This window comes from Gallus gallus, chromosome 1, assembly GCF_016699485.2.
Source record: "Gallus gallus isolate bGalGal1 chromosome 1, bGalGal1.mat.broiler.GRCg7b, whole genome shotgun sequence".
NCBI lineage: Eukaryota > Metazoa > Chordata > Aves > Galliformes > Phasianidae > Gallus > Gallus gallus.
This window is the reverse complement of record NC_052532.1, coordinates 177,111,049-177,137,160: the sequence shown is the minus strand read 5'-3', so window position 1 is coordinate 177,137,160 and position 26,112 is coordinate 177,111,049. Positions and strand designations below refer to the sequence as shown.

The window sequence follows — 26,112 nt, the reverse complement described above, 5'->3', positions numbered from 1 at the left end:
AGAGCACTGTACCCTCTCATCAGATGACATACTCTATCCTGTGCCCACCAAGGGCTGTGGAAGTTTATCAGCTGTTGGAGGGTGGACTTCCCAGGTTCAGAATTCAGCTTTGTCTCTGGCTTTGGCCATTTTCAAGGAATTAAAATGATGAAAATTACCTAAGTGCTGGGTTTGATTTATTCTGCCAGTCACAGTCACTCAACTTAAAGTCAAAACACACCAGGAGTTGTGGGTGTTTGGACGTGATGAGCTCAGTATGCTTCTTGGAACTGGTGCTTTACTGTATAAAGCATATGGATTTGAGAATGTAAAAGCTGCCAAGATATTGCAAGAACCATGCAGCCACATGGGCATCACACTCATGCTGGACATCAGGTAATATTTGGATAACTTGTTTAATTCTTGCTCTAGCTTTTGCACTCTCTCTCTTTAGGACAAAAGAAAAATCACAACACTTTGAAGATGCATCTTGCTAACACAGCTGTTTAGATAAAATGTCTGCCTTCTGGTTGCATGAGAAAACAGGAAAAAAAATCTCCAAATTTTTGGAAATCCACATTAATGATGATCAGATGTTGTAGAGTGAAAACTTCTTTGTGTTCACAGTAACTCCACATGCCTTGTTTCTATATCTGATGAGGAGCCTGTTACATTCTCCAGTAGTTCCCCTCAGCTAATAACATCTGAGTCATTTTTTAGATGCAGGAAATTATTTTTTTTATTTTTAAGGATGAGCTTTCATATAGCTGGGTAGACTCTAAAACGGATTTCTTCACAATATTTGAAGTGACTACTTTCTGCTTTGACCATTAAAACAAATGAGAAAAGAACTACTGGGAGATCCCAATACAAAAACAAGAAAAGGTCAGGCTTTCACAGTACATTTCCATAATTCATTAGAGATTCAATGCACATTGACAGTCTGCAGTAAATTGTCCTGCTGACAAAATTGGAAAGAACAGTGAATGGAACAAATTGAACAGCCCACAGCACAAGGACAGCAATGAGAGCTAAACGGTACAAAATTAATTCCTCAGATGAGTTCTTGTGTCTCATATCTTCAGCAGAAAGAAGGCAACACCAATGTCCCAAGTGACTCAGGTCATCTTACTTGAGTTACACCGTGAGGCTTTATGCCTAAATTCTTCAAAACTATGGATTCAATAAGTTATAATTGGCCTCCTCCACTTAAAGCAGGAATTATGTTGCAATGCATGCCATGCAATTGAGAGGAGGCCGCAGTGGCAGCTTTCAGAAGCTGCTGAATACTTCTCTGTACCCTGGCTAAACCAGGCCTTTGTCCCACAGCTTTGATGATTTTACTCTGTTGTTTCTTTATTTCAATCTGGTATCAATGATTCCCTCTTGCTGGTGAGCTTTGGGTGCAGAACTGGGCAGAATCTCAAAGCCTGGAGATCATTTATTAAACCTTCATCTTTTCAGACTGGCTAAACATCAGCACAAACACGGACATTAGTCACCCTTATGACTAATGCTCATTAAAAACATTTTTAAGCTCGGAAACACAGTAGCTCATATTATCCATCAGCTCAGACAACCGGTTATTTAGTTACTAACTAATGATCTGTGCATTTCTCACAGAGAGGAATCTTACCCCCCTCCCTCCCGCCCCCCCCCCCCCCCCCCCCCCCCATTTTATGAATCTGGTATTTGGCAATATCTAACGTGGGACCTGGGAATACTTGCCACCTCTTGCATCAAGGTTCATTCTCTGGCTGGGTCTCGCTTGTTGGAATAAGTCTTTAATATACTCCATCCTTTTCCCAAGCCTTAGCCTAACACACTGCTTCTACTGCAAAAACACAAGTAGCTGAAGCTATGTGGGATCCAGGGCACAGTCTGGCACTCCTCTCTGTAAAGATGAAGGAAGGACTAGAAATATGGGACACTGTAGGTCGTACCAGGCCCACCGTTTGGAAACAGTAGCAACTCTGTCCAGTAAGGGAAGGCTGAGCACACCTAAACTTCATGAGTTTTCCTCCAGCAGTCACACCACCATTTAGCTCCTTGCACAGGGACTTGGTCCTTATGGATCTGCTTTAAGGAGATTCTCCAGTCACTACAGCCTGCAACCACTTCAGAGCTGTTCTCCGAATAAGGCAAAGAGAAAGCTGTGAAAAAGTTTAATATTTTGACAAAATGAATCAGTTTATATTTCAAGGGTTCAGAAACTGAAGGGAATGATGCATGAGTTTCAGGATGGTTAATGTTTCCTGTAATTCAGAGACAAACCCTGGTCTAAATGCCATTGAGGTAACGGGCACTGGACACACTGAGTACTGTAGTTCTCTCAAAGTACAGAGATTCATTGTGTTTAGCAGTCATTAGTTAATAGTTATAGTAGTGTACATAATAATATCCTACTGACATAGTTAATCTGAGTTTGTAGAGGGCAAACAATTCTTGCATACAACTGAGCCTGTCATTGCTTTCTAACAGATTGATATAGGTCAAAATGGCAGCTTTTCAAAGCAAGGAGAGGGCTTGCTAATGCTGAACCAAGAAAGTGAAAGAGAGTATATTTATATTAGACATTAGGAAGAAATTCTTCACTCAGAGGGCAATGAGGCAATGACTCAGGGTACCCAGAGAAGCTGTAGGTGCCCCTTCCATGGAGGTGTTCAGGCCAGGCTGGATGGGGCCCTGGGTAGTCTGATTTGATGGGAGGTGCCCCTGCCCATGGCAGGTTGGAACTGGATGGGCTTTAGGGTTCCTTGCAACCCAAACCATTCCATGGTTCTACAAAATCATTAAACTCCATATAGTCTTCAATGAAGGAAAGTCTACAGGCTGCACACAGCTAAGTTCCTGACCTCCCAGACCACAGCTTTGGGGTTCTGTGTTTGCAGCAGATGACAGTGCTGTCCCCAGATGAATGAAGTGGCAGCCACAGTGTTAAATGGTGATGCCACAACTTCTGCTTCAAGACAGAAGTCAAATTTTGACACACAAGTGAAAGAAAATATTTTTTATAAGTGATTGTTTTTGTAACTTTTGGTCTACATAGATCTCCTGGCAATGCATTAGGAACTTAAAGAGGTTTAAATGATGAAAGCCTCTCAGCTTATCTTTCAGATTACCTAGAGTTATAGCGTTTATCCAGAGCTTGGTTATATTATTGCTGGAAGGGTGATAAGACAGAGAACAGATAACAAGAAGTCTACCAGACTACATGCTCTGTACCCTGAGCTATCTATATAGCTCACTGTTCGATTCAATTTACATAGTGATTGATAAACTTTAAGTGGATAACTTTTGCTCATTTCAGTTTCTGCATCTAAATGCTATATTTTCCTTTTGCCAGGCTATGCTGTGCAAATCCCAAGCTTGGGGTAGAGCAAGCTGAGGGTGGGACAGCCAGTGCAGCCATGCATCCTCCATTCTGTCTGAGCAATGTGGTCCTTAGAAACCCTCCCTCTGGTTTTTGGATGTTGATTTGATCTTATCAGATTCAGAGCCAGCTAAGGCTGCTTTGTCATAGAGGTTCATGAGAGGAATGCTTGAAAACACCAAAGGAAATAAACAGTATGGTCCCTCCAGAGGTTTGCAAGCCTCTCTGTTACTGCTGTCCCTGAACAGCAGTGCAGTGTGTCTGCTGGAGGCAGCATCTCTACTACCTCATCTGCAATCACAGGAGACAGCAGGAGGGACACTTTTCCATTTCTGGGTTCAGTTAGTAAGATCTGGGGGACTCCACACGGTATCTTATGTTTCCTAACCCTCTGGGACCAGTAGCAGCAGTGGGGCCAGGGCAGCCTGATCCATCAGACGTGGATTAACTGGCCAGTCTCCTTGTGAAACAGGTGAGTAGTATTAATGGCAGCCAGGAGGTAACGCAAAGGATTATTCCCCTCCGGTTGTAAAAGAAGACTTTTAAATTTACTTGTCTTTCTCTCAGGGAGGTGTTGCCTCAGGACATTTTTGTCTGAAGAGCACGATGAGCTTCAAAGACACAGCAAAACGTTCCCTGCTGCTGAGAACGATTTTGCAAAGACCCAGTGAGATTTACAAGTCTGATTAAAATTTGCTGGTCTTATAAGTGACTTTAATGGGATGCAGACAAAGAAATGTTTCCACCACATTTTGTGTTGCAAGCTAAATGATGTCTGTAATCCATTTTCTCGACTGCCTGCTCCCAGTATTTGGAGGTCCCTGTCCTTGCTGCAGGGGTTGCTCAAGTTCTTCTAAAGCCACAGCTAAATTATCATGATTTACTGAATGGCATATTAAGGTAAACAGAGACATATTTCTTTAATTCTGCAGGTTGTGATGTGATTCACAAGAGCTCTCATCAAAAATAAAAAATGAAGCTGTCATCAGTCACAGTTCTTTGAATGCCAAGTTAATGCCATACAGCTCTCGCTTCTACCAAGAATTAGGCTAACTTCAGAAAGGGCAGGGGCCTGGACACAGCTTTATGCTCATGTTGTATAAACATCACAGCAGGCTGCTCATATTGCAGGAACTCTGTGTCTCACCCATCCCTGGATCATCTCCCTCTCATTTCTCACATGCCACATCACGTCTGAACTGAAGTAGAAAGCACTTTAGGCCAGGAACCACATTTTTTCATCATTTGTAAAGCACCTAGGATGCTTTTAGCTGCACGAAGATAATGGGTATTTTATAAAGAGGAATGAACTATCACTGTAGGAGGTTTCTACACACAGCACAAAGTTTGTGACTGCTCCTTTAGCAATAGTTGTGGGAAGAGCTTTGGATGTTGTTAAATAAGGCATTAAGTGGCTACGTGAGTTGCAATAGCCCTGCACTACCACGATTACCAAGCACTACACATCTGCACTGGAACATAAACTGAATCCCAAGGGTAAAATACGTAGCTGCTCTATCATTCTATGATGTATTATTATACATCAGAGCCAACATCTCACATAAAGCAGGTTTGTTCCTTGCAGTCAGAACCTGATGCTTCAGTTCCACAAGACACCTCCTCAGATCTCCCCCATACACTCACTTCTTTGCTTTGTTGCTGTGCCGTCATCTTTTACAGTCTCCGTAATGCTCAAATTATCCCTTCTTTAACAGGAGCCTTGAGTTTCCTGGGTTTCTTGCCATTCTCTTCAGTGTCTGCATTCAGTTTCTATGTATTGACTCTTTCTCTATTATTTCTTACCCAGGTTCATCTTTCAAGGCTATCATTTCTGTCCTCTAAAATCTCACTGAGGCAATAAAGGATGACTAAAGGTAGAGCTGATGTCAACTAATAACTGCACAGACCTAAAATGAAAACATGCAGACAGATTACACCTGATCAGACATAGAGCCTGCGAGTACAGAGTTGATCCATCAGTGCTTCTGAACAGAATTGAACCACCAGTGAGTTTGGTAAACCAGAGTTTGGCTTCTGTTGGCCGTGGCACTTCTGATGAAGCACAAGGCTCCCTACTGGCAGATGCACCACACTGCCAACTCGTGGTGTTACAATCACCACCACGTCTTCTTCCATTTCCAGCTCTGTCAGATATGTGGTTAAGCCCACCAATGCCCAGATCTTTCCCAGCACATTTTCATACTGAAGAACAGCGACCAAAATCTCCCAAACTGAACCTTGGATTATCCCTGGAACAATCTGATCATCTCCTCTGCCTACAGCTAGCAAGCACACTGTAAGACACAGTGTTGTCCTATTGGGACAGCTTCAGCAGGGTAGGGCACGTTCAACACAATATATATGAACACAACACAGCTTACTGATTTCAATGGAGCTAAAATGATTCACACTAGCATTAGGTCTGCCAAAGATGCAAAAGGCATTTCTAATAATTGCAAGACTTGAATCCAAAGCAAAACCTTGAAGTCCTCAGATACACAGCATAACCACTGAGCAAGGTACAGCTAGGCCATCAGCATTCTGCACTGCTTTGCAGGGCAAACTGCCCTGCACAAGATGCAGCACAATACAGTAATTGAATTTATTCCTTTCTCCTCTCAAAACTTTGAATGAGAAAGATGTTCTGGCTCTGAGCAGGATAAGCACTGGAGAAAGAATACATATTCATACCCAATGCCTTGGGTATGAATTGGTCAAGCCAATGCCTTGTTTCAAAAAGCATTTCAGAGACCGTTTTTCATGTCCAGCAAATAAGCATAGAGATCATTCTAAAAGTCCAATCAGAGAACAGAACCAACTCCTCAGGATTCTGATCACCCACCCCTTAATGACGGACAAATGAGCATAACAGGAATGCTTTGCAGGGACTGCCAGCAGAACTGACCAATGTTTGCATGAAGTAGACAAAGAACTTCCAAATCTCCAGAAAACAGTAAAGGCAAAATGTATGCAGTAACTTGCCACGAGTTGTTTGCCCAGCTCTAACCAGTACTGTCCTACAAATGAAGAGACGCTTCCTTCTGGGAATCACAGCACAGTTTAGCAGCTTCCACTTTATCCTGTCTCTCTCTCTTCCTTTCAGCTTAGCAGCTGTGAGTGGAAAGAAGCTGAGAAGTGTTGTCACAAGCCATAAAATTAGAACGGAGTAACAGAAATCAGCAGACCACATCAAATATAAAAGTACTAGAACTGGTATGGCTCAGAAGAAAAACAAATAAATGACCAGAAAGAGCCTCTAGGCAAAGTATCCATTCTGAACTTTCCGTGTCTTCACTGAAAAGACAAAGGGTCAGCACACACAGCCACAGCTGACCCGGAGCAGTTTTGATTCTGTCATGCTGTTCTGAATGTTGGTCATTTGCGACACTGCAAATAATGGTCCCTTTTTGTCACCGCAAGAACAATAATACTGACACCAAAATGCTTCTCATGCCATTCAGTGCAAGTCACTGCAGGGATTTTGTTCTGCTTCATTCTTCTGTCCCGATTGCTGCAATATTTCCCAGGACATCCGAAACATTTGGTTCTGTCCTTCTTCTCCCTTGTTCCAAATTGCACAACGATTTTGTTTACAGCTTATTTCTGGAAACAAGTGACTCCAGTGAGGCGGTCACCGTCAGACAGCCCCAGCCAGGGATCACAGAGGATGGAGATATTTGCTACCATCTGCTGGTGAAGTAGGGTTGGGGACCGAGCGATCATACAAACCTGTTTGCTTTTCTGCATTTATTACCTGACTCCTTTTGAGTCATATTCATTGAGGGGTTTGATATGAAGCTGAGAAAAATGCTGTTTTTGCTGTGCAGCAAGAAGCCAGAAATGCTGGTCACGTTGTAGCATAAGCGAGTAACCAGGGAGAGATGGAGGGAGGGATTTCAGCTCTTTATGGATGAACAAATCTCTGGTAGGAAGAACTCTCAGGTGCTGTGAGGCTCCCAGATGTGCAATGAAAGGCAGAAAGCCTTGGTCTACCATCACAGCTTGAGGTACTGAAGCTCTAGTGTTATTGCTAGGAATAATAAGTCATCACCTCAGGGAGTACATGCTTCTATGGCAGAAGCTCCCAAAGAAGGCATCCTAATCCCAAATGTGGCAGTGTCCGGCAGCTGAGACAAGAATTTGGGGTCATAAACTACTACTGGTCAGATAATACTGTGAAAAGTGAAGGGAGTTTGTCGATCTCATTTTTGGCTGCATCCCAAAGTGACAAAAACAACTGACTAATACATAAAATGGGGTGCCCTGCACCCAAGAGCAAAGAGACACCTCATGCACTAGTGAGAAAAGTTCATTGCTGCTGGTGTAAAAACAACTGCTGAACATATCACAGAGGTCCTTAAAAACAGGTAGAAAAAGCTTTCAGGAGAGCAATTGCTGTTTCTGGATGCTTATCAAGGAACTTACATTTGGAAGAGTTTAGCAACTCTGTATTTAACAGAAATGAAGTTCAAGGAACAATGCACTGCTCTGGTAAGCTGTAAACAACATCCAATTTAAAGAATAAAGTGACATGCTTCCTCACAGGTGCTGAGCATTCTCAGCTCCATCATCTCCTGACTTCATTAGGATCTGGGCAGCAAAGCAGCTCCTTGGGCTAATTCAAGCTCTTCCTAGATTAAGCCCTAGTGTAATCCATTGCTGCATGTACCACAGTCATGCTGCCCTCCTTCTGCCCTTGCTTCTCTACTGCTGGACAGGGGCACTGAACAAGCATCATAGACCTGTCTGATTCTGTGCATTTACTGCCTGGCTCCTTCTGAACCACATTCACATAAAGGTTTGGCGAGAGGCTGCTCCCAGGCAGAGAAGCTGCATGTTGCAGCCCACTTCCCACAGCCCCCCCCCTGCTCCCCAGCCATCAGTAGGATTTTTTCTGGTTTTCTTATCACAGATACTGCTCATTTTGTAGGACTGAGGCATTGTTCTCACATTCCCAGGAAGGAGTTGGCATCACCATTTCTTCACAGCCATTTGGATGACAGGTCTCCGCCTCAGCATCTGCAGCTGGCAGGGACAGCGAACCATTGTAGAGCATTTGAGAGTTGGCACTGTGTTTGTGCTGGCTTCCAACAGCCTGCAAAGAGCCCCGAGCCCATTCATGTATCCGTGTCAGGCAGAGAACAGCACCAAGCTGGCAAGAGACCCCTGAGACAGGCCAGTTCCCATCACGTGAACTTCCTGAGCTCAAATAGAAAACCACAGAACTGCAGTTTTGTGTTCCCACCACCTCCCAGATTTCAGATGTTACTCAGCAAAACAGGACTGTCAGCAGGAAGAGAAAGTCAGTGGGATCCACGTGCAGCCAATTCTCAATGAGTGAGTACACTCTGTATCCATACTTGTTTGCATCTTGTGAATTTGAACTGCACTCATCTAATCATAGAATCATAGAATCAATAAGGTTGAAAAAGACCTCTGAGATTGTCCAGTCCATGACTGTCCAACTCTTTAGCTTGTCTGAGCCACACTGAGTGAAGAGGAATTGTCTTGGGCCATGTTGGGTCACTCTGAAAGCAATGGCTCCTATTTATTTCCATGGATGTTACAACAGACACAAAGAGCACAGTAACTCTGTTTGGTACAGCAAATTCTCAGCTACAGAACACTATTTTTCAACGTAGTCACCATCATTAGCTCTAAATTGTTACCAGCAATGAACAAGAGCCTGCATGGCACGCTCATCAAAACCTGCACCAGTGAAAGTGCCCTGCCATCGCCACTGCTGAAACACACCACCAACCACCTCACTGTGATCACATCCACTGTTTGGTCTCCACGAAAGTTCAGCAAGCACTGATAAATGTGACGTTTTTCCTTCATGCAGAAATTCAGTGGCACACCTTTGCTTCATACGCACTTCCATGTCAGACGCCGTTCTGTCAGTCTGCCCCTCTGCTGCCATCTGTCTCATGGCAACAAAATGTAATGGGGTATTGGTGGGAAGGTTCCACTTCTTCTGCCATACCACCAACATTCACTTCTGACGTTGTGGGCTATTATCATAGAATAGGAGGCATTACTTTCAGAGCCCTTGTAAAATATATAATATATTTATGTATATAAGTAACAAGACATTTTAACTTTTAATATTTTTATTAAAACATTAGAAAAGAGAGAAACAAAACCATAAAACTATTTGACACGACCTTGTTTTTGTGAAACTAAAGCATCAGTTGGGTTTGGTGGCAGTGGTTGCAATTCATAGTGAGTTCTCAAGGTGTTCGTCAGATTTTTGACAATAATTGCTCACAAATTTATGTACTGCCAGAAAGCGATGATATAAACAAGGAGCGGCTGTGAAGCAAGGAGTACTTTTCTCTGGTAAGAGAGGGTTTATGAAAGTCTGCTGTGTGGTTGCTGCTGAGCAATAGGTGTGCTCAGTGGGGCAGAGCCACCACTCTGATGGCCCAACCGCAGGGGGTGGCCATGTTGAGAGCTGTGCTGGACAGCATGCAGCCTGTGGGCTACGGGTTGAACAACCCTCATTTAGTCCAACCGTTCATATAGCACCAATATCACTCACTAAACCATGACCTTCCGCACTACATCTATACATTCCTTAAACATCTTCAGGGACAGTGACTCCACCACCTCTCCGGGCAGCCTGTGCCAGTGCATTACCACTCTTGTGGAGATTAAATTCTTCCAAATATCCAACCTGACCCTTCCCTGGTGCAACTTGAGAACATTCCTTCTCATTCTATCGCTGTTATCCAGGTGAAGAGGCCGATCCCCATCTCACCACAACCTCTTTTCAGGGAGTCGTAGAACGTTTCTGCCTTCTAGATAGGAAATAGGTGGTAGACGTTTGTTGGTGTACCAATAGCTGCATGTTATCCCTTTTTAAATCAAGAGGTGCAACTCTAGACTCCCCTACCTTTAGTGGAAAATAATGGCAAATGCAACAGTGATTTACAGAGTGATATCTGAAAAGCCCTTTGGAGAGGAACTCTGGCTGAGCTGACAGCAGCCCCAGCCTGATCTGTGCAGTGCAGACACATCATCACACAGCACTCAGCTCCTGCTCCTGCCAGCTCCACACCCGCTGACAGCTTGAGAAGCGTCAGCAGCCAGTTCTCTGAGGAGGAGGCAAACAAGCAGAGCTGTGAGAAAGAGCGGCTCCATCCCCTCCTTCAGGCTTTAGAACAAAGATCCTTGTGGTTATAATCAAGATGCTTCTCTCTTTGGTGTTCCAGGCCTGGTGCCTACTTGAAAAGGCGCGTTCAACCCTGAGCCCTTCGCACTTGTCAGCAGCCTTTCAGCTGTCACCTCCCTCAGCCTTCCTGTACTCGTGCCCTCCCCCCACTTCTAATTAAACCAGTTTTTACAAAACAATATTTTGACAAAAGCAATGAGCTTCGTGCCCTGCAGACCGTGAAATGTCTGCAACAGGAGTTCTGCCTTTCTTCCTTGGTTTCTGAAATATCATATAAATGAATATTATACCTATAATCAGAGCAGGCTTTGGCCTGAATACTTTTCACCAGTACTTCTAATTAGAAATTAATTTCTGATAGAAATAAAATTGCATAGCAATTTGGGACAAAGCTTGCACCACTCCTCTGGGCCTCAGGAGGTCTGCAGCACAAACCCACATCCCACTGGCATCACTGCACAGCACAAGGCTTGCCTGCTTGTCATGCTATGGTGCACGCGAAGGCAGAACATTTCACACTATCTGCAGGCTGGGCCACTACTTTTGGGCAAAAAGGGCCTAGCAGTCTGAAGGTAGATGTCTCCGTCCTCCCTACTTTAGCAGCAATGTGACCTCTTCCAGCTTTGAAGGATTTCGATTAACTCACAGTACCAGTGCTGTTCTGGCTGATATTAGGACATAAGTAAGGCAGGGTTGTGGGGAAACCATATTTTTCATCAGCCTCCTACTATGAAAATAGAAGGCTTGCGTGCCTGAAACCATCTTGGATTTTTCCAGCTGTAAGAACTGATCAATACAAATGTGACCTCCCTCCACAAAGTCTTTCTTAAATTAACTTAGAAGGTTATTTTTTGCTTGTCAGCTTTACTGCTGGCTTGGCATCTAATTTGCTTCTCTGTGCCCACTTTTTCGCATATTTTTACTTAGTTCATCAGTAAACATACCATATTTCAGGAAGATCTACTGCACCATAACTCCTATTAACTTTTAATTTTAAGCATTTGCTCTTGGTTGCACATTGCACACACTGAAAAATGATATAAACTGTAAATAACAGAACAACTGGAGAAGTGGAAAAGTGTGGCCAGGTGCACTTTGCAGTACTTGCTCGTTTGTTCCAGAGGGATTTACTACAATGCACTTACATCACTTACATGCACACCTAGTGGCCCTCATCAACAGAATGATGCGGAAAATGAGCAACAGAATGCAGCACTGAGTTGGGTTACAGCCACATCCATGTCTGCAGAGTACCAAAAGCCCAAAAGCCAGGAGTAGGAAGGAGCACCACAGCACAGACTGATCCCCGCCCATTTCCCATTGCAGTCCCCTCCTCTATATGCCTTTCAGCCTAGAGGCATGGAATTCTAAGTCCTCACAGCTCTGATAGGAAAGCAGAAAAATCTTCAGTACACCATTAGCAAGTATGTGTAAGGCCACTGTATTTTTTGTTGGAATGACCCTCCTTTTACCATTTAGTGAGCACTTGGTTTGGGAAGATAAGATTTCCCACACAGAAAGAAAGCTTCCTATAACATTCCTTTCATGTGAATTTTATTCCAAAGTCACTTTGCCCCAGCAGATGATTTTTATTTAGGGTATTATGCTACAAATAGTACCTTAAAGACACCTTAAAGAACTTCCAGTAACAGCTTCTGAGCTGTGCCTGCCTCACAGGCCAAGAGAAAAGACAGGTCAAAGCCTGAGCAGGGGATACAGCAGAGGTATGTGACAACTACCTACGCAGTGTAATGAATCATGCAGAGCTGAAGCAAGAGCAGTTACCCTGCTCTGTCACAGTATCTAGTTTCTCCTAATTGGCTCACAACTTAAATGCCTAATAGCAGATAGAGGTAACCTTCCTACAGTCACTGCTCTGTAAATAACTGAGTCTATAAAATGAAGTTTTTAAAGTAGCACTTCACAAGATAGCAAGTAGGTTCATTCTCCAGCTGCACTACCATGAAAGCGCACGCTCGCTGACAGAGAAAGTAAAGGCAGTGCAGTCTGTCCCAGCTCATCCTGACAGAGCTGGGATCCCCAAGATGAGATAGGAATACATCTCAAAGAAATGAAGATCTGACCCGCGTCTCTGAACGGGAGTAGCAGCTGACATGCAAAGCAGTTCTGGCTTCTGCCAAATTTTATCACAACCACATGTCAGGTAATTTGTGTCTCTAGAGTTGTTGGGCTTTTCTGCTTCAAATCCTTTATTGTAGGGATGCACATTTTTTGAATTTCTCATATCTTGGTACAGCTCCCATACCCTTTTAAGCCTTGTTATCTAGGAAGCTTGAAAGTTTTCTGCAAACATCATTCTTTCCTTACAGAAACGAGTAGCTCTGTGTTTATACACCTCTCTGCATTTGCTGTCGCTATAAATACAGCAGCATTTCCAGACTGAAATGAGGAAAGCGTCTATGCGTTTGGATATTGTAAAAGTCAGGTGACAGAGGCTTTAAAAGGCAACTAGTAATCTGTTCTCTAGGCTCAGACCCATTTAGTCTGACTAGTTCCAGCCAGTCACGTATACGCCATTTTGCACTGCAGTTCCTTTAAAATGTTATCACTCCGCTTCAAATTTTGTCAACATGGCTCACAACTTAAATTGTCCTCCCCTGTGCCATCGGCATGGCTGTGCGATGCATATCTGAGCTTACCTTCCATGTGACGGAGGGGCAGGCTGCCAAGGTGAAGGTAACTTTCTCTGTCACTACATTGAAGGTGACACGAAACATGGTTTGTATTCCAGCGGCCTCAGATCCACGGTAGAAACCCTCGGTGACGGTCACGCTGCTCACTTGTGTACATGCTGCCGGGCTCCTGTCACTCTGTGCTATGCATGCAGCAAACCCATAACGTTATGATCGAAGCTGAAGCCTGAAACAGCTGTAAGGGTCCAGCTTTTCCCAGCAGCCTCACTCCTGTGTGTCAGGACTAATCAGATTAGCTGGTTTTACTTGTCTGAGTTGGGACTAACAGGTTAGCACAACAGTTTGGGTGGGGGAAGGGAGCAGCAAATAAATCAAATTAGGGCATTTACTAAGCAGCTGAGATTTCCTTCCTGCTCGCCTTTGTCTCTTTACAAGACTCACACAGAGCCAGGACAATGCACTACAAAAATGGAGCTTTGTTTTAGAGCAGCTCTTTGTCTAGGGGAATTTCGCTAGTTTTGCCTTGATGCGATTCGTTTTTGGTTGCCAGCAATCACCAACAGGAGAGCTCTCCCCGAGTGGCCTGGATGCTGTGCAGATAAACAAGCCCCACGCAGAAAAGACGAGCATTGTGCTTTTGTCATCCCACACTACCACCAAGGCAACGCACTGGCTGTGCCAAGGGGTCGGTCACATGGGCTTCTCTGTACAGGGCTGCGTAATGGCGGTCACAGACGGCCACATTTGGAAACTAGGCACAAGACAGGACAAAGAGCAAGTCATAAACCTCAACCCACCTCAACCTGAGAACTTTACATCCTTCTGAGGCAGATTTATCCTCGGGTGAAGGAAAATGAAGAAGACAAAAGAAGGAAAGCAAATCAAGTAGTGTAGGAGCCCCCTTCCCGCCATTATTAGTGTCTGACTGAAAGCATGAGTTCTGCATTACCTGACGTGGGAGACACTGTGCGAGGAAGATGCTTCCCCAGTGAATACAGGAGGTTCAGTCAGCACTCCCTGATGTCATCACACGACACTACTAGCATGCAAAGACACAGTTAGGTTGGAAAACATCTCTCATCTGTATCTAACCTTCCAAAAAATAGGTCTGTAGTTCTAGCTAATTTCCTCCTCTGCCAGTGGAAGAAGATGGGTAGGATCAACTGCCCTCAGCAATTGCCTCTTTCTCACCACTTACTAAAGAAAAGCAGCCCATATGTTGGCATTTCAGAAAAATGACATGACATGAGATTAATGCATTCCTTCAGTATTTCTATTAAGGGTTCAGAGATGCGGTTTCTTTCTCCTCTTGCTCACTGGGGCTGCTCTGTGACTCTAGGCAGTTGTTAGTTGCAGAGTGAGGAGGTCATCAAAATTTCCCGAGTTCTGCTAACTAGTAATGATTCTATGAGTGACAGTTCATTTCAAGTTGGAAAGAGGCCATTCTGAGAACCTCTTCTTCTTACCAATGAATTCCCACATTCATACAACAGTCATACTGACACTGGACAGATTAGAATTGCCACAACTCACCAAGGGGAGTAGTACATTGACAATCCAACCCTGTAAGAATTCACTTACCCTAATAATCTAATTCTTGTGGCCTCAAAGAAGCCGTGGAACAAGCAAAAGCTATGGAATTGCACCAGACCTTTTGATGACAGCATATGGATAGCTTGCTGTACTTCAATGCCTGCACTAGCAGAATTGAAGTCTGTAGTGTGTAAAGGTGACATAAGCCATGACACAAAACCATTATTCAGAATCCTAAGTATATATATAATATCCTCATAGCTCAACTCCCAGTACCAGAAAACCTTCCAAGAAAGCCACAAACCAAGCAGCCAGTGCCAATTACTTCAACATGAATAAGATGTGATAGGAGAATTCTGTAGGAAGCCTGTTCTGAACACTGCCACACAGATCTGATGCCCACCTTTAAATGACCCCATCCCTGGAGGCCAGGTAGGATGCAGCCCTGGGCAGCCTGATGTACAGGGTAGCAACCTTGCCCACAGCACGAGGGTTTGAACTGGATGGGTTTTAACGCCCCTTCCAATCCAAACCATTCTATGAGTTTATAATAGCAGAATGATTTTGTCCTGTCACATAAGCCATGATTGACTAGACAGACAGAAGTCATCTGTTTGCAGGGATTAGGTGTTAGGTGGGCTTTTTGTCTCCATAAAGAGAAAATAAGATTCAGGTCCTGGCAAATAATGTACTGATTGTAATATATTTGTGCATTTCTGAAGAGACTCATGCACCATGAAATGTGCTTCTTTCCCCTCTACAACTGACTTGCTTTTCCTGTGGTCTGTTTTCATTTACTCATCTATTTAGATTTTCTTAGCACTATCCAATCACCAGGAAATGAAGTGGAGGCAAAATAAAATGAAGTATTTTCTTGCTTTAGTTTTATAACCAATATGATTTAAGTGCAGATTTACTGCGAATCTGAAGGAGAAAGTTTCCTTTGTGAGAAAAGATTCGTTTCCAAGACATTTTCCCTGTAAACTGTCTTCCAGTTGCCAGCAATGCTGCTGTTCCTATAAGAAACTGTTGTCACAGGCAGACAGGCTCAGGTCTCGATCCCTTGGTAATTTGTGCCACACTGATAGAGAGAATGAAATATAAGGGCATGAAAACCACCAAACTAGATGCTCAGCCAACATAGTACACGTTTTCCTCCTCTCCCCATTATCCTTCACTATCATACCCTGCTCCTTTGTCTCCTCCTACTTTATGATTGATACCCAAGTTTCATGTCTTGTTACCATTTGTACTGTAAACTCCTCAAGACAATATTTTATTTATTCTACATATAGCCCCAAACTTATTCCTGAGTACTAGCAGAGCCTCTGGAGCACTGCTGCACTGTCAAGCAAGCCCAGCATATTAAAACAAGCCTGTGCTGAGATCAGCCATCCTTACCTACTTCCTTAAAATATTTGGAGAATTTGCTCCTCAGATATATTTACCTCTCCTGTTAATCCAAAGACGTGTAATACTTTTATTTAAAACATATGCTTTTAATATGCTGACTACACTGACTTAACAAATTACATGGGACATCACAACTGGGAGCTTAGTGACAAGTACTGCTTTATGGCATACTTAGAAATATGCACTGTGGATCATTACTTCACTTTCCTTTCCCTCCAATGCCTATATGCCAGCATGCATCCTGTTCTTCCACGGCACCCCACACTTTTCCTTCTCAAAGAAACAATGAGATCCAGAAGCATATCTCAGATTGGCAACAAGTGTATGCACAGATTCTGAGATCCATCCAAAAAGGCTGATTACCTGTCAGCTCTAGCAAACAAGATTAACTGAGACAGCGATATTTTGTGCTCCACCCATAGACAGATGTGGCTTTCATGCTGTGAAATATAGGTGGTATTGCATCTTGATAATGTCCTATAGGTCAGCAATGCTGACCTGGATACAGTTCCCTCTGTACTCAGCACTGTGTTCAGTTTTGGGCCCCTCACTACAGTAAAGACATCGAGGCCCTGGAGCGTGTTCAGAGAAGGGCAACAGAGCTGTGAGGGGTCTGGAGCACAGGCCTTACGAGGAGCAGCTGTAGGCTGGGATTGTTCAGTCTGGAGAAGAGAAGGCTCAGGGCAGACCTCATAGCTCACTACAACTGCCTGAAGGGAGGCTGTGGTGACATGGGGGTCAGCCTCTTCTCCCAGGTAACAGCAATAGGAGAGACATTTATGAATGCCAATACCTCATTTTATGAATTTATCATGAAATGCCGTTTAGGGGCTAACAACAAATAATCACATGTTTTCATATCACCTCAGAAAACACATGATGGTTGGTGCATTCTAATTAACTATCAGCTTTGGTAAGTAGAATTTCAGGTTTCCTTTACTCTTGTAGTTACTGCCATTAACTCTCTCATGCGTTTTGCGGATCTCTTAGCCTAACATCTTCCAGCTGACCAAATGGAAAATGGCAGCTTCCACACTCCCTGTGCTTTGAAAACGTGTGGTTAAGCCTGCCTGAATGAATTTCCCATCTCCTTGGATTTGGTTAGTATTCATTAGTGTATGTTTAAGGAGTGATGCGAAAATCAGAAAATGATGCAGACTCTAAATAAGAACTTCCTCTGTGGCCCAGTGTAAGACTTTTCAGGGAAGACTGCATGCTGTCCCCATTATCCTACTGCTTGCACTGCTGTACAAAGAATTCCTGCTTCAAAAGAAAGGCTTTCTGAATTCAATAGCTCCTTCTGGTGGTCTGAAAGAAAAGGCTTGATTGCAGTCGGCTCCAGGCAATGCGGCATTAATGCACAATTCATTCAGTAATCACACATAACAGCAACAGCTAGAAGATATGGCATCAATTAAAAAAAAAAAAAACATAAAAGTTAATATTCAATAAAATGCCACACCAGCTATATTTTACATTCCTCTCATAAAGCAGACAAGGTTTCTAGGGAATCTTCCTTTCATCTCATTCCACCACAGTATTGCTGTGAATTTCCTTTCCTGCTGTGAACAGGAAAGCATGAAGAGAGGTGATGGGATGAAAAGTGGTAAGCGTCAGGAATTCTGAGCTGCTGGTCCAGCAAATTGAAGAGAAGTACTTAATGAAGTATTTGGCATGGCCCATCTCAGAGCAACTGGTTCTGATTTTGAGGAATTGGTCAAGATCCAAGAGAAGAATTTAATCCAAACCTTGATGAAGATAGAGAGACTTCCTCTACTAATGTGAATATGGTCTTGGTCAGGCTCAATGACACCACCTTCAACGAGGAAGAACAAGTTATATAATCTCTGAGCAAGTGACCTTCTGAGATGCTAAAAAGCTTTTGTTTTCTGTTTTTTACCCTCAGATTGCCCAGTGTTAAGACAGATACTGTTCTCTTTTTGGGCTAATCTCTTAAAATTGACAACCACACAGCACTTACAAGGTATGCATTCTGTCCATTCCATTCTCACTACCATGATGTCAGTCCTCAACTATCCAAACAAAACATTTTGGGAATTATAAGCAGCAGTCCCTTGGCTTGTTTCTAAATGACACATTGTTTTTAATGAACAGAATTTGCTGCTAAGGTTCTACAAATATGCTTCCTATTTGATGCTCCTTTTAAGACTTACTTGTGAGACATCATGGTTGTCAGAGCACCCCAGGGAAGACCTTTCCTATCACACCACCAGCCAGGCAGTAGGATAGATTTGTTCAGTCAGATCCCTGGTACCTGAGATTCTGCTTCAGTGAAGCACTGAAGAGACCTTCAAGTTAAATCAAGAGAAATATTATTTTAAAACAGATATGAGTCATGGTTTGCTCACAAGTTCTCCACACATCATGTTTGGCAAAAAACAAGGTTTTACACAGCTAATGAATAACACAGATGTTTAAATGCACTGTGAAAGCAACAACACATATCTTTCTAAATACAACTTCCCCTAAAATATTTGCAATTTAGATTTTGTTGAAAGTCAATACAGAATAAATTAAAAGGAAAACAGTCAGTGTTTTTACCCAAAGAACAAATACTTGGGAAAACAAAAAACCAAACAAACAAAAAACCCCCAAACAGCACTAAGGGCAGAAACAAAAACAAAACAAAATAAAACAAAAGAAGACAAAACACCAAATCAGAATCTAAACAACAGTTTAATTTTCCTAATCTACACTCTACAACTTCCTGCAGGAAGGTTGTGATGAGGAGGGGTTTGGCCTCTTCTCCCAGGCAACAAACAGGACCCGAGGAAATGGCCACAAATTGTACCAGAGGAAATGTAGGTTAGACATAAGAAAAAACTTTTTCTCTCAGAGAGTGGTCGGGCACTGGAATGGCTGCCCAGGGAGGTGGTGGAGTCGCCATCCCTGGCAGTGTTCGAGAGGCGTCTGGATGAGGAGCTACGAGATATGGTTTAATGGCTTGTGGTAGCAATGGTAATGGGAGGATGGTTGGACTCGATGATCCTGTGGGTCCTTTCCAACCTTGTGATTCTATGATTCTATAATCTACATATCTTTTCTTGTCAATGGCCCTGACAGATGTCAGCATGAATTTTAGGATCTGGCCTAGCTGGTACCATGACTGAGTTACCAAAGAGAACTTAATTCTACAGGTAAAGAAAATGATTATTTTTCACTTGATGTTAATCTTTGATGTATACTCAGAATGCTGGAGAAAAAATCAGTTTGAAGTTGACTGCTGATGCTTTCTGTGAACTGGTTCCAGTTCTTTCTAGATGTAAATTCAGTGTTAGCAATTATTAACTGTGTGTTCCAAAGGGTGCTCCGTATTACACAAGAAATAAATGGGCATGGTATGGAATGGGAGGAGCTTGCAAGAAATAGAGAATGCACCCTGGGAGAGCAGTGAGTGATTCTGTGCTGGGATGGATGTGTTCCCTTCCTGAAGGGAAGCGTGTGTGAGGCTTGTCTCTCTGGAGCCCTGGAAGAACACATTCAGAAGGAAGTTTTGAAGAAAGAGGCTTGCAGTCAGGGTGCCTTGTGCTAGTCAGTAGTGACTTCTGTGGGCAAAGAGGAACTGTTTGACTCTTAAAGGTAGGAGACTTAGAGAAAGGAAAAAACATGCCAGGTTCCCATGCAAATACCAGCAGGCCTAGCTGTGGGATAAGCATGTCAGTCTACATTCTGTGCGTACAGTGTACGTTTTCAATTGGCTGTTATCTATTAATTACAGTGTGCATGAGATCTGCATATGAAGCCCATTCCATTCAATTAGAGATCGTACATCTGCAGAGAAAGCAAAACCTCTATCTCCAGCAGCCTTTGATGAATACCAGCATAAAACCAAAGTGAACCAGAAGAGCAGTGTCATTAGCTCTCAGTCATCACAAGAAACAACCACAGAAGTTGAACCACTGAAGGTCCAACCAGCTCCTGGCCTCCTAGAGCAGTCACTGCTGGGGACTTAGGAAGAAGCAAGGATCAGTGCAAGTATACCATGGCTTTCTGACAGATCACTCCAGCTTTCAGCAGAACAAACAGCCCCAGTTCCTTCAGTCTGTCCTTGTAGGGTACATTCTCCAAGCCCTTCACAAGGCTTGTTGCCCTTCTTTGGACCTGCTCCAGCACCTCCATGTCCTTTCTGTACCGAGGTGCCCAAAACTGAACACAGTACTCGAGGTGAGGCCTCACCAATGCTGAGTACACGGGCAGGATGACTTCCCCAGTCCTGCTCACCACACTGTTCCTGATACAAGCCAGGATGCCATTGGCCTTCTTGGCCACCTGGGCACACTGCTGACTCATATTCAGCCACCTGTCCATCAGTACACCAAGGTCCTCTTCCATCAGGCAGATCACCAGCCACTCTTCCCCTAGCCTATAAGATAGCCTGGGGTTGTTGTGACCAAAATGCCGGAAAGCTGTGGAGAAACTTTTTAAGTGGGGATGTAGCTACAGGATGAGGGGAAATGGTTTTAAACTGGAAGAAGGTAGATTTAGACATTAGGAAGAAATGCTTTACTGCGTGGGAAGAGAGACACTGGCACAGGTTGCCCAGCAAGGTTATGGATACCCCCTCTGTGGAAACGCTCCAGGCCAGGCAGAATGGGGCTGTGAGCAACCTGATCTAGTGGGAGGTGTCCCTTCCTACAGCAGATGCATTGAAATAGGTGATCTTCAAGGTCCCTTCCAACCAAAACAGTTCTGTGATCCTGTCATATACAGATGCATTAATACACAGAGATGATGACAATAAGGAAAACCTCTCCAAAAAAGTTTGCAATATAGATGTCATGAGATGGAAGAGGCACCGTGGCTTTAATGAATCAGAAAGTTTATTGTGAAGGTTATTTTTTTTTATAATTCTGTGATAGCTTCTCGGTGGCCATCTGGGGGTCGAGGGAGAAAGGCTGACAGTCTTCATTGCTCCTAAAATTTCATCCCCAGTCACAGGAGCATGCTCAGATATGGTGCTTGCCTTCTTATCTGGATGTGGTGTCTCAGGTATTTCTCACTTGGGCCCATTCGTCCCCTGTTAGCTTCTTGTTCGTTCCTTATTTTCAAAGCTCAATCGTAGACAGTCCATATGGTTCCTAGAGATGCTGAAGAATGCAATATACAAGGTTTTGAAAACATCCTAAGGTGAGCAGACATAAGCAACTGCTTAAGTCTCTGGAGAATGCCGATGTGTGTTAAGGCCCATGGTAAGGTCCATAGCTGGCAGATGCTCTGAGAAAGATGTCTTTGACAATGCACTGCGGATCCTCAGAACCCGTAGAACAATGGTGATGTGAAGAGTGGGGCGTCACCATTACTCAAGCTTCCGTTATTGCCTTGTCCAGGGGCACATGCTGGTAAGAAGCTGCCAATGCTGACTGTCCTTGCAGGCCAATGCTCAACGGATTGCTGGCCTAAAAGCCATTTCCATGCGCATGTGTGGAAAAGGGCCAGTGCAGACAATAGGTCGGGTGCCAGCACCTGAAGTGGGGACAGGTCTCAGCAAAGTGGTCTAAAATGTTGTGTGAGGGAAGGGGGATCTTGGGTACCTTCCAGGGTCCCTTAGGAAATAGAACGGATACTGTTTAGGTCTGCCTTATCTGTTCGGTATGGCAGCATGGGGACCAGATGAGAGCTGACGATAGTCAAGAGTCCTGCTCTGGGTCCACCTTCGTTTAGATGCCCATCTGCAAGGCAGATGGGAAGCAAGAAAGAGAAGCCAAGTGCCCAGCAACCCTGTGCTGCACTCCCCAGCATTGCCCTTCTCACCAGGTTTCAGGTCTGACAGCCGCATCCATGTACACATGTGGAAAGAGCCACTGCTATCAATAGGTCCAGTAAAACTACCTGCAGTGGGGACAGGCCTAAGCAACGCGGTGAAAAATGTTGTGTGTGGGCAGGGGGATCTTGGGTACCATCCAGGGTCCCCTAGGAACTAGAAACAATACTGTTTCTGTCTGCCTTAGCTGTTCTTGATGACAGCATGGAGACCAGATGCGAGCTGACGATCGGCGTGTGTCCTGCTCTGGCTCCATCTTCGCTTAGATGCCCATCTGCAAGGCAGATGGGAAGCAAGGAAGAGCAGCCACGTGCCCTACCACCTTTGATGCCCTCCCTAATAGTGCCCTGCTCACCGGGTTGGAGGTCTGCCAGCCATTTCCATGGCCGTGTGTGGAAAAAGGCCACTATAATCGATAGGTCCAGTGCCACTACCTGCAGTGGGGACAGGTCTCAGCAGCGTGGTCTAAAATGTTATGTGAGGGCAGGGGGATCTTGGGTACCTTCCAGGGTCCCCTAGGAACTCGAAAGGATACTGTTTGTGGCTGGCTTATCTGTTCTTGATGGCAGCATGGAGACCAGATGAGAGCTGACGATAGGTCTGTGTCCTGCTCTGGCTCCATATTCGTTTAGATGCCCATATGCAAGGCAGATGGGAAGCAAGAAAAGAGCAGCCACGTGCCCTGCCTCCTGTGCTGCCCTCCCCAGCATTGCCCAGCTCACCGGGTTGCAGGTCTGGAACCATTTCCATGGCCATGTGTGGAAAAGGGCCACTGCAGTCAATAAATCACCACTGCAATCCATAGGTCCAGTTCCAGCACCTGCGTAGGGACCAGGCCTAAGCACCGTGGTGTAAAATGTTGTGTGTGGGCAGGGGGATCTTGGGTGCCTTCCAATGTCCCCTAGGAACTACAAACGATACTGTTTGTGGCTGGCTTATCTGTCCTGGATGGCAGCATGGGGACCTGTTCAGAGCTGACGATAGGCATTCGTCCTCCTCTGTCTCCATCTTTGTTTAGATGCCCATCTGCAAGGCCGATGGGAAGGAAGAAAGGAGCAGCCACATGCCCTCCCTCCCTGTGCTACCCTCCCCAATATTGCCCTGCTCACTGGGTTGCTGGTCTGCCAGCCATTTCCATGGCCTTGTGTGGAGAGGTCCACTGCAGTCAATAGGTCCAGTGTCAGCACCTGCAGTGGGGATAGGTCTTAGCAACGTGGTCTAAAATGTTATGTCAGGGCAGGGGGATCTTGAGTACCATCCAGGGTCCCCTAGGAACTAGAAACGATACTGTTTGTGGCTGGCTTATCTGTTCTGGCTGGCAGCATGGAGACCAGATGAGAGCTGACAACAGGTCAGTGTCCTGCTCTGGCTCCATCTTCGTTGGGATGCCCATCTGCAAGGCAGATGGGGCGCAAGATAAGAGCAGCCACGTCCCCAGCGTCCCTGGGCTGCCCTCCCCAGCATTGCCCTTCTCACCAGGTTTCAGGTCTGCCAGCCATTTCCATGGCCATGTGTGGAAAAGAGCAACTGCTATCAATAGGTCCAGTGCCACTACCTGCAGTGGGGACAGGTCTCAGCAACGTGGTCTAAAATGTTAAGTCAGGGCAGGGGGATCTTGAGTACCATCCCGGCTCCCCTAGGAACTCGAAAGGATACTGTTTGTGGCTGGCTTATCTGTCCTGGATGGCAGCATGGAGACCAGATGAGAGCTGACGATCGGCGTGTGTCCTGCTCTGGCTCCATCTTCGCTTAGATGCCCATCTGCAAGGCAGATGGGAAGCAAGAAAGAGCAGCCACGTGCCCTACCACCTTTGATGCCCTCCCTAATAGTGCCCTGCTCACCGGGTTGGAGGTCTGCCAGCCATTCCCATGGCCGTGTGTGGAAAAAGGCCACTATAATCGATAGGTCCAGTGCCACTACCTGCAGTGGGGACAGGTCTCAGCAGCGTGGTCTAAAATGTTATGTGAGGGCAGGGGGATCTTGGGTACCTTCCAGGGTCCCCTAGGAACTCGAAAGGATACTGTTTGTGGCTGGCTTATCTGTTCTTGATGGCAGCATGGAGACCAGATGAGAGCTGACGATAGGTCTGTGTCCTGCTCTGGCTCCATCTTACTTTAGATGCCCATCTGCAAGGCAGATGGGAAGCAAGAAAAGAGCAGCCACGTGCCCTGCCTCCTGTGCTGCCCTCCCCAGCATTGCCCAGCTCACCGGCTTGCAGGTCTGGAACCATTTCCATGGCCATGTGTGAAAAGGGCCACTGCAGTCAATAAATCACCACTGCCATCAATAGGTCCAGTGCCAGCACCTGCGTAGGGACCAGGCCTAAGCACCGTGGTGTAAAATGTTGTGTGTGGGCAGGGGGATCTTGGGTGCCTTCCAATGTCCCCTAGGAACTACAAACGATACTGTTTGTGGCTGGCTTATCTGTCCTGGATGGCAGCATGGGGACCTGTTCAGAGCTGACGATAGGCATTCGTCCTCCTCTGTCTCCATCTTTGTTTAGATGCCCATCTGCAAGGCCGATGGGAAGGAAGAAAGGAGCAGCCACATGCCCTCCCTCCCTGTGCTACCCTCCCCAATATTGCCCTGCTCACTGGGTTGCTGGTCTGCCAGCCATTTCCATGGCCCTGTGTGGAGAGGTCCACTGCAGTCAATTGGTCCAGTGTCAGCACCTGCAGTGGGGATAGGTCTTAGCAACACGGTCTAAAATGTTAAGTCAGGGCAGGGGGGTCTTGAGTACCATCCAGGGTCCCCTAGGAACTAGAAAGGATACTGTTTGTGGCTGGCTTATCTGTTCTGGCTGGCAGCATGGAGACCAGATGAGAGCTGACGATAGGTCTGTGTCCTGCTCTGGCTCCATCTTACTTTAGATGCCCATCTGCAAGGCAGATGGGAAGCAAGAAAAGAGCAGCCACGTGCCCTGCCTCCTGTGCTGCCCTCCCCAGCATTGCCCAGCTCACCGCGTTGCAGGTCTGGAACCATTTCCATGGCCATGTGTGGAAAAGGGCCACTGCAGTCAATAAATCACCACTGCCATCAATAGGTCCAGTTCCAGCACCTGCGTAGGGACCAGGCCTAAGCACCGTGGTGTAAAATGTTGTGTGTGGGCAGGGGGATCTTGGGTGCCTTCCAATGTCCCCTAGGAACTACAAACGATACTGTTTGTGGCTGGCTTATCTGTCCTGGATGGCAGCATGGGGACCTGTTCAGAGCTGACGATAGGCATTCGTCCTCCTCTGTCTCCATCTTTGTTTAGATGCCCATCTGCAAGGCCGATGGGAAGGAAGAAAGGAGCAGCCACATGCCCTCCCTCCCTGTGCTACCCTCCCCAATATTGCCCTGCTCACTGGGTTGCTGGTCTGCCAGCCATTTCCATGGCCTTGTGTGGAGAGGTCCACTGCAGTCAATAGGTCCAGTGTCAGCACCTGCAGTGGGGATAGGTCTTAGCAACGTGGTCTAAAATGTTATGTCAGGGCAGGGGGATCTTGAGTACCATCCAGGCTCCCCTAGGAACTAGAAAGGATACTGTTTGTGGCTGGCTTATCTGTTCTGGCTGGCAGCATGGAGACCAGATGAGAGCTGACGACAGGTCAGTGTCCTGCTCTGGCTCCATCTTCGTTGGGATGCCCATCTGCAAGGCAGATGGGAAGCAAGAAAAGAGCAGCCACGTGCCCTGCCTCCTGTGCTGCCCTCCCCAGCATTGCCCTTCTCACCAGGTTTCAGGTCTGCCAGCCATTTCCATGGCCATGTGTGGAAAAGAGCAACTGCTATCAATAGGTCCAGTGCCACTACCTGCAGTGGGGACAGGTCTCAGCAACGTGGTCTAAAATGTTAAGTCAGGGCAGGGGGATCTTGAGTACCATCCCGGCTCCCCTAGGAACTCGAAAGGATACTGTTTGTGGCTGGCTTATCTGTCCTGGATGGCAGCATGGAGACCAGATGAGAGCTGACGATCGGCGTGTGTCCTGCTCTGGCTCCATCTTCGCTTAGATGCCCATCTGCAAGGCAGATGGGAAGCAAGAAAGAGCAGCCACGTGCCCTACCACCTTTGATGCCCTCCCTAATAGTGCCCTGCTCACCGGGTTGGAGGTCTGCCAGCCATTCCCATGGCCGTGTGTGGAAAAAGGCCACTATCATCGATAGGTCCAGTGCCACTACCTGCAGTGGGGACAGGTCTCAGCAGCGTGGTCTAAAATGTTA

The 26,112-nt window shown here is 45.5% G+C and overlaps 1 protein-coding gene and 1 long non-coding RNA gene across 2 annotated transcripts in view; one reads left to right on the top strand and one right to left on the bottom strand.

Annotated features, from left to right (window-relative positions):
- SPATA13 (spermatogenesis associated 13) overlaps window positions 1–13,459 on the bottom strand; it is a 148,599-nt gene extending 135,140 nt beyond the window's left edge. The window contains exon 1 of the mRNA XM_015279116.4: window positions 13,190–13,459. Within this exon, the coding sequence (XP_015134602.2) occupies window positions 13,190–13,267 (78 nt within the window). The 5' untranslated portion in view covers window positions 13,268–13,459. The remainder of the gene's footprint in view (window positions 1–13,189) is intronic.
- Window positions 8,593–26,112, top strand: part of LOC124417633 — an 82,223-nt gene continuing 64,703 nt past the window's right edge. Inside the window, exon 1 of the long non-coding RNA XR_006934010.1 lies at window positions 8,593–8,689. This is a non-coding gene — a long non-coding RNA (uncharacterized LOC124417633). The remainder of the gene's footprint in view (window positions 8,690–26,112) is intronic.